This window comes from Geotrypetes seraphini, chromosome 19 (genome assembly GCF_902459505.1).
Source record: "Geotrypetes seraphini chromosome 19, aGeoSer1.1, whole genome shotgun sequence".
NCBI lineage: Eukaryota > Metazoa > Chordata > Amphibia > Gymnophiona > Dermophiidae > Geotrypetes > Geotrypetes seraphini.
The window spans coordinates 18665686-18683772 of NC_047102.1; the positions used below are offsets into that span (position 1 = coordinate 18665686).

The 18087-nt window shown below is 43.3% G+C and overlaps 1 protein-coding gene across 2 annotated transcripts in view; it reads left to right on the forward strand.

Annotated features, from left to right (window-relative positions):
• TMEM41B (transmembrane protein 41B) overlaps positions 1-18087 on the forward strand; it is a 40208-nt gene continuing 22121 nt past the window's right edge. The window contains exons 1-5 of one of the 2 annotated variants that reach the window (XM_033927918.1): positions 1-276; positions 12013-12130; positions 13160-13288; positions 14787-14880; positions 16055-16159. In XM_033927918.1, coding sequence (XP_033783809.1) covers positions 210-276; positions 12013-12130; positions 13160-13288; positions 14787-14880; positions 16055-16159 — 513 coding nt within the window. In that variant the 5' untranslated portion in view covers positions 1-209. Of the gene's footprint in view, positions 277-476; positions 546-12012; positions 12131-13159; positions 13289-14786; positions 14881-16054; positions 16160-18087 lie in introns of those variants that run through there. The other variant, XM_033927919.1, reaches the window with a different exon arrangement.

Here is an 18087-nt window from a genome sequence, read left to right on the forward strand (position 1 = left end):
TTTCGCTCGGAGGGAGCGTCGACTACTGGAGCGCTGAAATTTCCGGGTCCCGCAGCCTCACGCGCCCTTTGGGGCAAAGGGCGGGAGGCGGTTACCAGCGGCCGAGTGACAGCCGGCGAGTTTAGTCAGCGCGAGCCGCCATTGCCGGAGAGATCAAAGCTTTCGTCCTTGTCGTTACTTAGACTGAAACGGCTGTAACGGCTCCGGCTATGGCAAAAGAACTGCCAAAAGGGGAGTGCGAGAGACGGGAGCAAGAAGAGCGGGCCTTCCTGAAAGGTAAAGAGTGCCGGTAGCTTGCCTTGGGTAAGGTGAATGCTGATCTTCCGGGAGGGTGAACCGGCGATAGTGGTCAGGAGTCTTGTATATGTTAAAGCCGGGGTTGTTGAGGCCTAAGCTTGCAACAGAATATTGTTACATCGTCGTAGGAAGCTGGTCTAATTTAGATATTGCCGTGCGTCAAGCCTGAAATGCTAAGAGCCATCTCGCGCTTCCAAGCACATCACTGAGCTAAAGAAAAATAGAGGGACTTGTCATTGATGGAACAGGTCTGTATTGTGGGGAAGTACCGTAAGTGGCTGGCAGTAGAGGTTACCGAACTTGGAGGTTCGTAACCTTAGTAACTGTATGTGCACCTGCTTTATTTAATATGAGTATTACAGGCAGTCTTAAGCTTATAGTCCAATTTTAATGAGGTTCTCATTAAAGCTCATTCATAACACAAGATATAGATCCTCATTGATTTATATATAAAGAGAGTTTTGGTTTTTTTTTTTAAAGAATTTATTGGAACATATCTTCTGATATCTCAATGTCTCTCAGTTAGTCTTATAATATATTCATGATATTATTCCTTTCCTTTGTATGGTTTAAGCATCACCATACATAAGGTCCATCAAACTGTATCCTGCCTTTCAACAGTGGTTAATCTAGAAAATCCCAAAAGAATAAAACAGATTTTATGCTGTATGTCCCAGAAATAAGCAGTGGATTTTCTTAAGTCTCTTAATAAGTTTATGGAATTGTCTTTTAGAAACTTGTCCAAACCTTTTTACAACTCTGCTAACTCTTATGGCTTATATTGATATACTTTTTCGAGTACAATCGTCAACTGGAAATAGGAAAGGAACTGCAAAAGGATAGGAAAGAGGAAAGCTTGAGAAAAGGCTATGAGCATAGAGTGGCTTCTGAGTGAGTGAGTATGAAATAGGGAACAAAGTTAACAACCTATGTATTAGAGAAAAGTGAGTTTTCAAACCAGCTTTAAAATTTGAGAGCAACAGATTTTTTGGTAGTGATTCCAGAGTGATGGTGCCTGGTAAAAAAAAAAAATGCAGAAGATCTGGTATCCAGGTGAGCTGAAGATAAGGGGGTAGAACCACATTCTCTGGCAATGAATTTCAAAGTTGAATTACATTTTGAATGAAGAAATATTTTCTCTGATCTGTTTTAAAATTTTCTACTAAGTACGGTGGGCTTCACTAATTTCTAAGTTGGGGCCGTTTTGGAACCAAAGAGCTGAAGAGGAGAGGCCAAATATTTTTCCTTGCAAGGCCATGATACTGCTGGTATGTCGATGACATTACCCCACCATCCCACCTTCAAACTGTTTTTTTGATATATCCTTAAGGAGGTGGGCATTTCCAAATGAATTATTTTCACCTATTGAGAAATTCCTTGTCTTTCCAGCATGTGCCTCTTTCTCCCATCCTCTTTCTGTCAAGAACCTGGTTAGAGAAGCAGAGACTAGCAGAAAAAAAGCTGGATATGAGGGCCGCCTTGAAGGTCTGTGGCTATAAGTCTTGTTCAGTGTCGCAAACATTTTAATCTGTAGCATACTAATCTTGGGGCAGCGGTTGGACGGCACCAGGGAAATGCACAGATGTCTTCCAGCTGTGGCCCTGAGCCTTCTATTACTGCCGGTGGGGGTGTGCTGCAGAAGGAGAGGTGAGGAGAAGGAGCAGAGGTGCAGGTGCAGCACACCTGGAATCTGCTGGGGCACACAGTTTGCGATCCACTGGTCTAGTTGTTGATTGGACGATAGTATGAAACTAAAAATGAACAAGGATGAAACCAAATTCTTACTATTAAGTCTACCTAGGATCTCTGGTGATGATACACAATTGGAATACCCCACTGATGAATCGGAATTGAGAATTTTGGGGATTATATTTGATAGGCATCTGAGATGGGAAGCTCGAGTATGAATGAGCTTTTAACTAGGAGAATCTTTGTGACACTAAGAAAATTAAGATGAATTTGTCTCTGCTTTGATAGAGAACACTTTCGGCTGTTGGTTCAATCACTTCTATTGTCTCAACTAGAGTACTGTAACGTTCTTTATGTAGGTTGTACAGTAACTATATGTAAAAAGTTACATACCATCTAGAATGCTTGCTGCTATGCTCATATTATCAGCAATAAGATAAAAGGTAATGCCTTTATATTTCAGATTATATTGGCTTCTTTTGAAGCCAGGAGTATTTTTAAAATTATGTACATTAGTTTTATTGATCTTCCGTGGAGAAATCCTGGACTATATGATGAATTTAGTAGAACTACCAGTTGTTAAGAGTTATAAATTGATAGCAGTCATATGAGGTTAAGATTTCTGAATCCTAGAGGTATTACCGTATTTTTTGCACTATGACGCACCTAGGTTTAGAGGAGAAAAAGAGAAAAAATATTCTGAACTAATGGTGTTCTAGTATATTTAATAAAATATTCCAGTCTCTGCACCCAGCCCCCCACACTCCCTGCCTGGCTCTACCCTCTCCCCATCTCTGGTGGTCCTGTAGTATGCCGGGACAATTTTTTTACCCCCCTACCTTTTTTCACCTTTTTTAATCCTGGTGGTCCAGTGGTATATCGGCAGGAGCAAGCTTTTTGCGTGCCTGCTCCACACTGAGCCCCTTCCTCGCTGGATGGCTGCTTCAGATCTCATGGCCAGCGGTGCACAAGGCAGGAGCGAGCTTTTCATGCTCCAGCCTGGCCCTGCACCGCTTCCTGAATGGCTGCCGTCAATTCTTGTGAGTCCTGAAAAATGGTGGCAATCTCTTCCAATATAATTAAAAACTATTCTCTCTTATGACCAGTTTTTAAAGACTGAAAACCTGTTTGTTTGCAAGATACCTCTTTTCACTGTAACAACTGAACAGATTTTCTATGTTCTTATGTTTTGATCTTAATATAAGATTTTGATGTTTTGATTTTAATGTAAGATTGTAATTCCTGGAGATGGTCAATTTCTTATTAATTTAGAAATCACATTGAACTCCTATTGAGGTATATTAATGATTCATAAATATCTATGTAATGTCTTTAAGGGCCGCCATTGGTCCTCAGGCCTTGCACTAACTTAGTTGCTTCATTGGGTGACTCCTAGTCCGTGTATTTTTGGAAAGAGTAAACAAGCAATTTACATATATTTGTTCCACTTCACTCAGTATTTTATAGACCTTTTTGTCTTTTTCCAAGCTGAAGTTCTCTAACCACTTTAGCCTTTTCTTAGAGCAGTATCAAACTTTTTTAGCTCTGGTAAACTAAATGAAGCAAATGTTTTTCACGGCACATTATAATTGAATTTATAAAATTGCAAAACGAACAAATTAAATTTGAGAATTATTTATTTAAAGCTCTTTAAGCTATGTATGGGTAATTGTAACAACGGCGATGAAGCTAAAGTAGATGGAATAGAATTGCTAATCAATGCGATAGATGTGCTTGTTTTAACTCAAAACATGTCACAATCAACAAGCAAACATGCATATCATCCACCATCTGTAGTTATTCTCTTATTTTTTTCGATTTAATTTCTGTCAGAACTGAAAATCCAAGTTCGCAAAGATAAGAAGATCCAAATGGTAACAAAGCCTTGATTGCTTTGTTGCTCAAGTTAGGGTAACAACTGCATAAAAAATATAAATAAAAATTACTTGCCGTTAGTTTTCAAGGACCAGTCATGTCAAAAATGATGCTTGACTGGGTGGTTGTGTTCTTACGCACACAGACACTCATAACATTGACAGACTCTTGCGTACGTGATGTACATGTCATCTATTTTAGTGTATCCTTATGAAGGGAATTTTTTTTTATAAATAAAATTCTGAAATCTTTTTGGGGCACACCACTCTGCCAGGGCACACAGTTTGAGAGACGTGGTCTTAGAGGGAAGTCTTTCCATCCCCTTTGAGTCTTTTTATTTGCCCTTTTCTGTTCCTTTTTTTAAATTCTGCTATATCTTTTTTGAGATGGGACCATAATTGCACATAATATTTAAGGTATAGTCACACCATGAAGCGATTCAGACATTATAATCTATTCTGTTCTCCATCCTTTTGCTACTAATTTCTGATTTCTGTTTGCTTTTAGCTACCGCTTACACATAGCCCAACTGCTGCTCACTGGCAATTTGACATCTCTGTGTAATTTGAGATTGAATAAAATGGATAAATTCGAGCACGTTACTCCACTACTTAAAGAGGCTCATTGGCTCCCAGTCACACACCGTATAATTTATAAAATCCTACTACTCTCCTTCAAAATCAAACTTTCTCATCTGCCCCTATTTTTAGACAAATTGCTAATTCCTCAAAGTTCTCCCCGTATCTTACGATCCACGGACCAAAAACTCCTTTTCATCCCCTCCCTAAAAGAATGCTACTATACAAGAAAGACTAATTTCGCCATAACAGCACCTACGCTATGGAACTCTCTCCCTCAATTTCTTAGGGATGAAATTCATTTAACTAAATTCAAAACCAATCTTAAAACTTTTCTATTCCAAGATGCCTTCAATAAATCCTAATCTTTCCTAACCGCTTATATTTTCACTCTAGTCTAAATTTCTCTTATATTCCAGCGCATAACTCTTTTACCAAGCACCCTTTACCCTTTATGTCCTATCCTCCCCCTCTATCTCATTTCCTCTTATATTATGTAACTTTTCCCTACCTTCCCTTTTTTTCCCTCACAGTCACGTCCGTCTGTATATGTCTAATATGTTTTCACCAACTTTCCCAACACATCAATAACTAATTCTTTTTCTCCTATTTTAAACAAACTGTTTTTAAATTGTTAACCGGTCAGATATTTGTTTTATGATCGGTATATCAAAAAACAATAAACTTGAAACTTGGATACACAGAAATTAGGACAGGGAATTGCAGGCTTGGTCTTCAGGGCTGCAGCCGTGAGCTGTGCATGCACAAATTCCTTTGTATGTTTGATATCGTATATCTTTAGTGCGGAAATCCTGAAAGCTCACCTGGGCTGTGGCTTACCCACTCCTGATCTATGCCGAGTGTTCTATACAGTCAAACAAAAAAAGTATTTTTGTCTTCCTGGTTCAGATACCATGCGGGAGTTATGCCCGCAGATGAGAGAGAAGTGCAGTAGTGTTTGGGGACGATTAATTCAGAGTGGAATCGGGTCCCATCCATAATAGCTGGCATTGTACTTTCCAAAAAGAAGCAGATACTAACCTGCCTTTGTCTTTATTTTGTTTTTGTTTTTGTTTTTGAAAATATGTTTATTGATGAGTCAACAAGAGAGACCAAGAATACAAAGAAAAAGGAAAATAAAACAATGATCATTGAAAATACAATACAATAAGCAAAATAGAAGCGCAGAGCGCAACCAGTAAAAACTGTAGCGCATAGTCCAAAGCAGAGATGTTATGGCCCTCAGGTCAACCCCACCAAAATTTTGTGTTTTCATACACATAACAAACAAGCAAACCCCTCAAGAATAATTCCCAAACCAAGATCTAACTAAACACCTGCACAGGCATACCAATCTCACACACAAACATACTCTACTGCCATACCCCCATCAGCCAGACACCCCCCCCTGAACCCCCCATGCTGGAAACTACAGGCAGCTGTAAATAAACCCGCCAAAAGGCCAGGTAGGCCAGTACCTCAGGGTTGTTAGAGTGCTTGTAATAACCAAGCTCAAAGCGGGCTAACTCATGCATTTGATGTATCCAACAGTCCAGGGGTATAGCCCCTGTCTGAGTCCAATTGCAAGATCAAACGTTTAACGGTCAGCAACGTCAGGTAGATAAAGCGCCTCTGAGGAACCGTAAGGCCCTGTTCTTCCAACAGGGTCTGATCACCGAGCAACAAAGTCTTATAATCCCAATCGATAGTGCGTTGGAGGACCACCCGAAGCTGCGCAAAGGAAGAGTTCCATAAAGAAAGCTCAGGGCATTCCAGAAAAGAATGGAGGAATGTCCCTGGGGCCCCTCTGCACTTAAGACATGTAGGTTCCTCCCATAAACCCATCTGAGCACCCCTGGCTGCAGTAATGTAAGCTCTATGAAGGATTTTGAATTGGGTCTCCTGCCAGGCCGCAGATTTCACGAAAACATGAAGGGTGCGAAACAGCATCAAGAAAGAATCAGGGGTGTAGTTGGAGGCCAAGTCCCTATTCCAAGCATCGCATAACAAAGTCAAATTTCCCTGAGACGCAGACGAGCATACCACCCAATACCAGAGCGCGAGAGAGCTCAGGGCAGACGGGATACGTAATAAGTACCCATCAAGGGGTCCACAAGACCACGTCGCGCCATAATGCGAGCAAAGACTTTGAAAGTAATGGCGAGCCTGTAAGTAAGCAAAGAAGTGAGTTTTGGGTACATTCCACCTATCCTGAAGTTGGGCAAAAGAATCAAATACCCCCGTATCCGCATCCATCAGATGTGCAAGCGTCAGGGCCCCCCGAGCCGCCCAATCGGCAAATGGGGATCCCCTGGCCCCCGGTAAAAAGTCCGGATTACCCTGCAGTTGCAGAAACGGCGAAGCCCGGGAATATCTCGTCTGCGCCTGACGCCACCACCGCCAAGCCTGTCGAAGAGGGCGCAAGAACCGAATTTTAGAAGCCAGGTCAGCCCGCAATCCCCCCGGGGAATGCAGAAGGTTCAAGAAAGTGTAAGGTGCGCTCCAACCCTCCAGCCACCCCTGCGGAGAAAATCTGGCCGATCCCGTCACTCCCTCATGAATAAAGCGCATTAAAGCTGCCACGTTATAGGCACGGATATCTGGAAGTCCGAGCCCTCCCTCTAGTTTAAAAAGGTTCAACTTAGCATATGCAATACGTGCAGTCCATCCACGCCAAAGAAATACAGAAAAAAGAGAGCAAAGCCTTCGGACATCACGCTGTAGAATCCAAAAGGGCACCGTTTGGAGAGGATACAGTAGCTTAGGCAGTAAGATCATTTTGATGAGCACCGCTCTCCCCAAGAGGGATAGCGGAAGTTCCCGCCACGTGTGACATAGAGCCTGAATCTTATCAAGTACAGCCAAGATATTACTCTGGTACATCACCCCAGGGTCTGGGTGCAGGTAGATACCCAAATATCTCATAGGGATCTGCAAGCCAGAGTGCCAAGGTTCCCATCCAAGCCCCGATAGAGGTAACAATTCCGATTTCGTGCAGTTCACGAAGGCCGGAGGCCGGAAAGAACACCAAACGCCGATACCAACTGCAACGCCACCGGCAAATGAATGGGGGCCTGGTCCAGGAATAGCAATATGTCGTCCGCAAATAAGGTAATACGACACTCCGACCTACCTGTGCGGATGCCCCGCAGGGCATGGCTGGTACGAATCTTAATAGCTAGCGGTTCTATAGCTAAGACAAACAGTAGGGGAGAAAGGGGACAGCCCTGGCGAGTGTCCCGGCAGAGTGGAAAGGACTGTGAGAGGCTGCCATTAATTAGAAGCCGAGCCCGCGGTTCCGTATAGAGCCCTCGAATCCAGGCAAGGAAAGTCCCACCTACGCCATACTCCTGCAACACCCAAAAAAGGTACTGCCAGGAAATGCTATCAAAAGCTTTTTCCATATCGAGCCCGACAATCGCGGATGTACCCCCTCTCCCCCTATGCTCATGGATCGCCGTCAATGCCTTCAAAAGATTCATCGATGCATAACGCTGAGGAACAAATCCCACCTGATCATCCTCAACGAGCTGAGGGAGAAACACATTGAGCCGAGTCGCCATGATAGACGCCAACAGCTTAACATCTTGATTCAATAAGGAAATGGGCCTATATGAGCCAACCTGCGAAGGATCCTTTCCCGGTTTCGGGAGCAGAGAAATATGGGCAAGATTATGTGGAACGCCCGCCGATGTAGTGGGAAGGAAGTTGAAATAAGCACCCAAAGGCTGTTCAAGCAAATCAGGCAAAAGTTTGTAATATTCCGGACCAAAACCATCGGGACCAGGCGATTTAGCAAGTTTTAGTTTTTTAATCCCCAGCCGGATTTCCTCCAGCGAGATGGGAGCGTTCAGCTTATCCGTCTGAGCCTCGGACAACCGCGGAATGGGCAAATCCCTGAAGAAGCGATCCCGTTCTTCTATCGTGAAGTCCCTCCTCGCATACAGTGCACTATAAAAGTCAACGAACTGCGCTCGGATTTGAGAGTCTTGAGTGAAGGTCTCTCCCTTCGAATTCTTAACCACACGGATAAGTTGCTTATCCGTGAGGCCGGACCAAATTCGCCAAGAGTTTGCCCGCCTTTCCGCCCCATCGATAAAGGTGAAATTTTTGATAATAAATATCCTGTCGAGCCCTAGCATCCAGGATCTCATTAATTTGAGAGCGCAAAGAAGGGATCTGCCGGCCGTCCGGTCCCTGTAGTGTCGCACGGTGACGCTTGCGGAGCTCAGCCAATTGCCCCGTCAGTGCAAGAAGTTTCTCCCCCTGTTGTTTCCGCCGCATCGCCACATATTGGATAATATGACCCCTGAGCACAGCCTTCGAGGCCTCCCAAAACACCACCGGATCTATATCCGAGGTATTATTATACAAGTCATAGTCCACCCACCTGTCTCTCAGATAGTCTCGAAACTTCTGGTCGCTGTAAAGAGAAACCGGGAATCTCCAAGATTTATCGCCCCTACGCTCCGTGACCTCTATGGCCACCAAGACCGCGGAATAGTCCGACAAGACTGTATCCTCAATAGAAGCTCTGTCCACGCGGTAAAAGAGGGTTTGTGATACCAGGACATGATCAAGTCTAGAATACATAGAATGGGGATGAGAGTAAAACGTAAATTCCTGATCAAAAGGGTGGAGGACTCTCCAAGTATCCACCACCGCCAACTGAGTACATAAGAAATTCACACCTCGCTGCTCGTGATTTCGAGGCCTCGGCCTGGCAGGAGAACAATCAACCCTAGGATCAGCTGTTACATTAAAATCACCTCCCACAATTAGTTGGTAAGAAGGGAATTGTGCCAGGATACCCAGCAGCCCAGAGTAAAAACTATGGTCATAAACATTCGGGGCGTACAGATTGTAAAAAAGAAACTGAAAACCCCAAAGGTCCCCAGCGACCACTATATATCTGCCATTTTTATCCTGAATTGTCTTGTGAATGTGTAACGGCAAGTTTTTATGAACCAGGACAGCCACCCCTCTCTGACGGCCATTATAGGCTGAATACCTCACATCCCCGACCCATTCCCTGCGCAGCTTCTCATGCTCAGCACTCGAAAGGTGCGTTTCTTGAAGGAAAGCAATATCCACCCGACGCTGCCAAAGCCACGTAAGGATTTTCTTTCGTTTAATAGGAGAGTGGATACCATCAACATTAAGAGTCACCACTGTCAAATTAACCATAACTATGCAGCATACAGAGCCACCGATAGTGCCGCAAGGTAGACATAGAAAATGAAAAAAGAGACCAGACCCCCCAGCTGGGCCCAGCCCCCATTGGTGAAAGTACCCATAGAATCCAGCAATCCACTACTCTCCCCCCTCCCCAACACACACACACCAGCCAAGCACACCCCCACCCCCACATACATACCCTATTCACTTCCCCCAACACTACCCCCCTCCCACCACCACCCTCTCTCTTCAGCATGCCCATCCCCCCAACATGCACTCCCAGAAACAGATCCCCAGCCTACCCGGAGACCCCCCTCCCCGACCCCCCCCCAACTGTGTCCCCCAAACACCAAAATGCAGTAAAGTCAAACAGGTAAGTGAAACAAGCAATATTTGCAAAATATGTCTAGGCTAATGACAAATATAAAGGGTTCAACTAGTTCCAGAAGTAAGAAACCTCAGCGGGTGGGATAGGTTGCAATGCAGGGTCAAAGGTAAGATGTGCCCTCACTGTCCCCATTTGTTAAAGGACTCAGAGAGAGAATTAGAAGAAGGGCAATAATCAGGTGCACCAAAGCCCCCCCATTCACTGCCATCCAAATAACTGAGCAGGAAATTCAGTATGTCCAGAACTGTCAATCTGGAAAAGCTATCCCAGACCCAGCAATACGAGTCCCAGGGCAAATATCGCCAGGCAGTCCAACAGCCCCAGAAGAACAGCACTGGAACAGGCAGGAATACCATGTCAAGCAGGTAGTTTAGCCAGGAAAGCCCGAGCCTCTTCCACCGTTGTCAAGGAGTGGGTCTGACCTTCATGCCAGACTCGCAGGCGGGCTGGAAACACCAAAGCAAATTTGATCCCCCTGTTGTGTAGATCAGTGCAGCAGGGCGACATGGCCTTCCTCAGAGCTGCCACCCGGATAGAGTAGTCATTGAAGGCTAGCACTTTGGATCCCTCATATTCCAGGGCCCCTACATTCCGAAACGCTCGGAGCAGCGAATCTTTCTCGCGCCAATTGGTGTAGCGGGCAATAGCCACTCGCGGTCTCCCGGCCCCAGCAACCTGCGCTCCAACGTGGTGAGCCCGTTCACAAGCAAATTGTGGGGCAGCCCCTTCCATTCCCAGGGCAGAAGGCAGCCATTTACTGAAGATTTCATACAGTGCAGCCTCAGGGACAGATTCTGGGACCCCGACCAACCTCAGGTTGTTCCTTCTGCTGCGGTTTTCCTAGTCGTCTAGTTGTGCAGCCAGCTCTTGGGTTTGCTGTTGTAGTGCCGACACCTGCGCCGCCATGCTCACGCTCGTGTCTTCCTGGTCAGACACGCGCTGTTCCACTTCGTTCAGGCGCCGGGTTTGGGAGTCGAGTTTTTCGTTCATTTCCTCCACCGCCGATTGGATTTTATTCAATCGATCCGCCAGAGCAGCCGAAACTGACTGTGTTATGTCAGTTATCCAATCTCCGGCCGGAATTGTGAAAGTGGCCTGGTCCGCCGCCATCTTGGAGGGGGTAGACGATTTTTCCCGGATCCCCCGTGCCGATTTTATAGGCATGCCCGGTGTGCAAATAGATCCGATGCACTCAGAGGGGAGCGGCAGCTTATGCTCTGCAAGCCACCCGAAGAAGCCTCAGAGGAAAGCCGGAAAGCAGGTAAAAATGCCGATTTGAGAGGGGACGGGGCAGGAGCTCTCCGCACAAACGTCCTCCTAGGTAGGCTGCATCACGTGACCCCCGTCTTTATTTTGTAACTGCTAGTAGTTGAAGTAAAGCTAACAACTGTTCAAAACACTTTTTTATATTCTATACCTGTTTTTAATTGGGTCCAGGTCCCCTCCATTTTAGTAAATCTCAGTGGTTAAGCCTTTTTTAAGTTATTGTTTTTAAGGCAGCAGTGCTGTTCTCTTTTATACTTTCGATTCAGTATGAGCCAGGGCTGATATTTGGCACCTTGAGTTGCTTTCATAGCTTCACAAACATCCCCCCCCCCCCCCTTGTTTATATTCCCTCTCTGCCTCATTGCAGTAATAGTCCTTGGCTGGAACATAAAGTCTTTGGCTCTAAATTTGTCTTCTAGGTATTGCCATTGCATGAAAATCAACTTCTCCCTTCCCCCTCCTGTGACTGAGTGTTCTCTATGGAATCCATGGCCCTAACTAATATGTGGGAGGCTTGACCTGAGTTGAACCCATGTGCCACTGAATTCATTTTCTGCTTTAAATTTTTCATGTCAATCTGCAGTAATGATACCAAGATTTATTCCTAATGTTTTGTGCCATAGCATGATGAGATTTGAAAGCTTTTTTTTTAAACCTTCAGATCAGGAGAGATGTCTTTATTTTGCAGGCTCTTGCTGCTTCACTGGTGATCATAGTTCTTTTGACTTCCTTCTTTTTCAGGGAAGGCCCATTCAGAAGGTGGCTCAGCACGGATCTCTCTCCTCATCTTAGTCTCTATTTTTATGTCTGCAGCTTTTATTATGTTTCTGGTATATAAACATTTTCCACAGCTTAGCGAGTAAGTATCAAAATATGTTAAATTTTTATGTTAACATAATACTTAAATTACTATAAAGGCTGCTGTTTGATCAAAAACTTTAATCATGATTAATCACCCTATTAAAAGTTTTGGTTGCAATTAATAGCATCAGTTGCTGCCCAGATAGTGCCACTGAATATCCCCTGTGACCATCACAACACTACCTGGACAATTAACTGGATAGTGGCAATGTTCTACCTAGTTAGCTAACTTAGTGAACTGAATACTGGGGGATTAGTTTTGCCAATCCCACCTCCTGAGCCTACCTTAAGGATACTTTCATGCTCAAGGTTAGGACAGTCAGGAATGATCCCTAGTTGTTCCAGCTCCAGGTTCAAAATGATGGCTGTGACATAAGAACATAAGAAGCGCCATCCCCGGATCAGACCTTCGGTCTATCAAGTCCGGTGATCCGCACACACGGAGGCCCTGTCAGGTGTACACCTGACGTAATTTTTAGTCACCCATATCCTTCTTTGCCTCTTGTAAGGAGATGTGCATCTAATTTGCTTTTGAATCCTAGGACGGTTGATTCCGCAATAATCTCCTCTGGGAGAGCATTCCAGGTGTCAACCACTCTCTGAGTGAAGCAGAACTTCCTGATATTAGTCCTGAACTTGTCCCCCCTTAGCTTCATTTCGTGTCCTCTTGTCCTCTAGTGTCCTCTAGTAGCAGTCTTAAAATACTACTACCAAAGCAAGGGGGAGGGGGTTGGTGCTTTTGTAGAGGGGGAAGCAGACTTCAGGAAGGTGTTGTATACTCAATTCAGGGTGCATGTTTGTACATTAATAGAAAATGCAAATGATAAATATCAACAGCAGTAACAAATACAGGGGATCTCTATATAGCAAGAGGATAGAATAAAAGAACAGGTTTAGAAGGGTTAATACTGCTGCTTTCCTTTGACTAACTGAACATAGCAGTTACATCATGGTGTATAATTCAATAGCATTGCAAGCTGAAACCTCTGTAAAAGTGTCTTTTCATGAGTGTCTGTTTTGCTTTCAGAGAAGAGAGAGAGAAAATCAAGGTTCCTCGGGACATGGATGATGCCAAGGCCTTGGGGAAAGTCCTGTCCAAATACAAAGACACATATTATGTAGAAGTATTGGTGGCATATTTTACCACCTATATCTTGTATCCTTGCTCTGAAAGTAAGCCACTGCTCCTTTGTAATTACTTTGTTAGGTCTGCTATGGAATATTCACATCCAATGGCGAAGTAAGGGGGGTGGCGGACTCCCTCCTCTCACTCCCTACCTCTGTAGATTTTCGCTAGCATGAGCAACTTCTCCTGCTTGTTGCTTGTGCCAGTTTGGCTCCCCTCTGAATCATTTCTGGATCAAGGGGCCAGGAAGTGATGTCAGAGGGAAATCCAAAGCTGGCTCGAGGAGCATGCTGGAGAAAAGCCATTCGCACTGGCAAAGATTAAGAGGTACAGGGGGGAGGGAAGGGAGAAAGTGAGTAGTGGGGTGGGGGGCGAGAAGGAGGAGGGTACAGAAAGGAGGGTGTGGGGCTACCCCGGGCACCTCCTACCCTTAACTACGCCACTGTTCACATCGTCTTGCTAAATCTTTAAAAATATCAGCTTCACGGTAGGATTCTGTAACTTCAGTGTAATTCCTGGAAAGGATGTGATAAGGTACATTTACACTTCTTATTTGATCCATGTACTGAAGAATGATCATAACATTACACACCTTCTTTATTGTTTATTTAAATTTAATTTCAACATTGGTGAACTACATATTTGAAAAAAAAAGAAAAAAGCAGATTCACTGCTGCAGAGTATCATTAATATTAAAATATTTGACTCTGTTTTGGAAGTTGCATAGTGTCTAGGCCTGAGATCTGGTGGTTGTCAACCCAAAGAAAATGTTAAGTTTAGTGCTGTGGCTTTTCCTTTGCAATTTTATATGCTACTTACATATTATGTTGCACTTCCTGACCTTGATGTCATGGTGGTAGATATCATGAATCCTGATATGTTTGCTTTTAAATATGTTTATTTTAAGGTATATATATATAGAGACTGGCACAGAACCCGCCCTGTCATTTTACTTGGTTTTTCGCAAAAAGTCTGTTTTTCTGCAGTATCTTTTCTTGGTTTTGGGGAGTGTAGTAGGAGCAGCGGTGTTTGGTTCATCTGGTTTAGTTGGCGAAGTTTTGGGGCACTTTGCTTGGCTATTCGTCAGACTGATTGTAGATGGGACTGCATAGCCCACTTGTACTACTGCCAAAAGTCAATGTGCTGGTCTGGAGGGACTAAAAGAAAGAAAATTAGCAAATAATCGAGTTTCCTCTTATCAATCAACAACATAAAACTGGCCAGTTAATGGTCAGTGACATTCTTCCCAAGGTCGGGAAGCCAGTTGCTATAGATCCCAGAGACTATTTTCAATGGGTGTAGGAGGAGATGAGTGGGGAGACAAGTTGGGAACCTTGAGTACTCTCTGCTTCCCTTCCAGCAGGAGAAAGCTTGTTGTTTGTATTTTTCTATATTAGCTGAAGTTTCCTTTGGTTGCCAGAATTTATTTTTAACAATTGAACCTCAGTATATGATTTCATCTTTTTATAAATGTTCTATAAAACGAAATTGAAGCAGAACATGAATTCCTTAATTGGTAAGCATACAGCTTGCAAACATTTGCCATCCCAGGTTCTATTTTTCTCAGTATCCTCTCAGGATTTCTTTATCCATTCCCGCTGGCTTTGTTTCTTGTCTGTCTGGTAAGTGAGAATTTTGTTTATTTTAATAAATCAAAATCTTTGTGTGTACAATTGGACAAATCTGATTAGTGAAGATTTATACTAATAATTATAAGAACACTTGCATAACACATATTTGTTATATACATCAAATACAGTATAAATTAAGTCTGCTTACTTTCAAGTTCCTGTTATATAAAACTCCAGCTTTCATTTATAAATTATTGATTCATTACACCCCAACCAGATCACTGAGGTCTATCGATCAACATTTATTAGTTACGCCCTCACTCAAAGTTATTAACACACGGCGGCATTTTATTTTTTCTGTTACAGCTCCTCAAACATGGAACTCCCTCCCTATTTATCTTAGAGAAGAAAACAGCTTAGATAAATTTAAAAGCAAACTAAAAAGCTTTCTTTTTAAAGATGCTTTTGATACTTAGGAGTTCCAGCTTATCTCTATAACCTCTTATAAGGCTACTGTTTATTCCCTCCTTATCATTTTTTACCATAATTGTCTTCTTTTCTATTAACAATTTTGTATTTCTTTACCCATTCTTTCCCTTTGTTTTTACTGTTTATATTGTTAGTCAATAATTTGTTATGTTTGTTTAGTGTCTATATGTTTTTGCTATCCCCTGTAATTTTAAAGATATGTTCATCGCTTAGAAATTTGAGTAAGCGATTAATCAAATACACAATAAACTTGAAACTAAACTATCTTTGGCTACGAAGCTATATGGAGTGAGGGAATATTAAGATCAATGGGTATTTTTTTTTCCTGATATTGACTCTAATTAAAGACAAAAGACTGTGGAGAGTTGATGTTCAAGATGTAGGCTTTATTTAAAAGTTAAACTTGGTAATCTACATAAAAGTATCTAGGACCCAATACACTTGGAACTTCGGACCCAACACGGTTCATGTTTGAAGAATATAATCTTCCTCAGGGGTCCCTAAAGGTCCTATAAGAACTTGTGGATTAAGAAATAGTCCAAATGAACAGATTTTGAGAATACTCTGCACTGTAAAAGCACTTGCCTTAACATCTTATTTTCTAGGTCCCTGTGGACTCACTGAACAGTACTTATCCAACATCAAATTGCTGACACTCTCAGTATATGATGATATTTCTTTTTGTTTGGGAGATTCTCGAGGGTCTCCTCTGACTTGTTTTATATTGTGTTTGCAGTGTTCTGGTCTTGGAGCGTCTTTCTGTTATATGCTTTCATATCTAGTTGGACGACCAGTTGTATATAAATACTTAACAGAAAAAGCAGTGAAATGGTCACAACAGGTAAATATAAAAGCTGTTTTTGACTTTGAAAAGGTAGTTTCCCTTATTTACACAAACATTTATAAATTATGTATGTCTCGTATAAATAGGAATACAAAGTTCTTATAGTGTTCACACCTCAGCTGCTATGTATATATCATTAGTGTTATATCAAGAGCAGATTTTTAATGAGTGAATAATATCAAGTGTAAGAAGTAGCACTGTACTGAATAACAGATTTTATTATATGGGCATTAAGCTTTAACATAACAAATAATAAAAGAAGCACCATGGAATCGGAGATCCAGAGTTTATTTCAGTAGGATTTAGCTTGATAAAACTCTGGATTATTTGTGTTTGAATTTAAATCACAATTCAGCTCAATACAAATAATGTATTTGGGGCTGAATTGAATACAAATATTTTTTTGGTGTGTCTGGGGTGGGGTGGGGGGGGGTTTCCCCTGTATTGGACGAGGCTTTTGAAAATCACTGGTTGCTTTTAAGGAGGGTCCCAAGACAGATTTCTGTTCTTTATCGTTATTTAAGGAGCCAAGAGTTGGTTAAATATGCTTATATACAGAGGTGGGGAGGATGATGCAGCCTGTACATTGACAGGGGCAGAGTGGATACGTATATGTGTGAAGGTATATAAATCTTCTACTTGTATTTTGATTCAGGAGAATGTTTTTTTTTTTTTTGTAATTCTTTATTTAAACACTGCGAAACAAGTACAACATGTACCATGATGGCACAACCACACAATCAGATATACAGTGTATACAGTAATAAACCCCCTCCCCCACACAACATGTCCCCTTCCCATCCCACCCCTCCCCCTCCCCCCCCCCGCCCCCCCCCCCCACCCCCCTCTGAATTGCTCATTCCCCGGTATCTTCTATACCCCCCCCCACACATGAAATAACAGAAAGGAAGAAGTAACAGGACAAACTCCTATGATTAAAACGAAGCAATGTATATCCCTCTACATACAAGCACCATCTAAAAATGCAATACAAGTTAATCAGATTTTCCCTCCATCTCGATGAACCTCCCCCATAAATCCTCAAATTGTTGCCTCTGGCGTGTAAGTAAAGCAGAAAGCCTAAATTTCCCACATACCCATCCCAATTTCACTCGCATCATCGCCACCGTAGGAATCGTGTGGCTCTTCCAAAGAGATGCCAGTACAAGTCTAGCAGCTGTAAAAGCCAGTCTAGCCAACCTGTCCTGCGTGGCCTCCACTATCCCAGGGAGTACCCCCAGCAACGCCGCCCCCGCTCCAAACGGTAGTTGACATTGCAAGAGACACCCCACATATTGGAACACCTGAGTCCAATAGTCCACTAGAAGAGGACACTCCCACCACATATGAAAGAATGTACCCCTCAGGCCACACCCTCTCCAACATTCCCCTGTACATGAGGCACTCATCTTTGCAAGCACCACCGGAGTAACATACCATCTCACCAGGAGCTTAAGAGCATTTTCAACCAGTTGTGGAGCCACCGCCACATGATGTATGCGCAGTGCTATTTGTTCCCATTCCTCAGTCGTGTAGATAATCCCCAAATCTACCTCCCAAGCCCGCATATATGACGTCTTCCGATCCGGGTCAGCCAGCAGTAATCGATACAATTGAGAAATGCAGCCCCTACGCACAGGGTCCCCCAACATTAACTCAAACCTCGAGCGCTTATATGCGGCAGGGTCCCCCGCTTTAAATCGCATAATATAATCCTTCACCTGTAAATAGGGGAATATATCTCGCTGCTCCAAATGGAAAGAGGCCTGGACCTCAGGAAACCCCCGAATATGCTCCCCCTCCAACAGCTGTCCAAACCATCTCAACCCCCCTCGCTCCCATCTACAAAAGACTCCACCCTCCCTACCCGGAGCAAAGTCCTCCGCATACCGAATAGGCAAAAGATGAAGTCCCCGCATCTTACC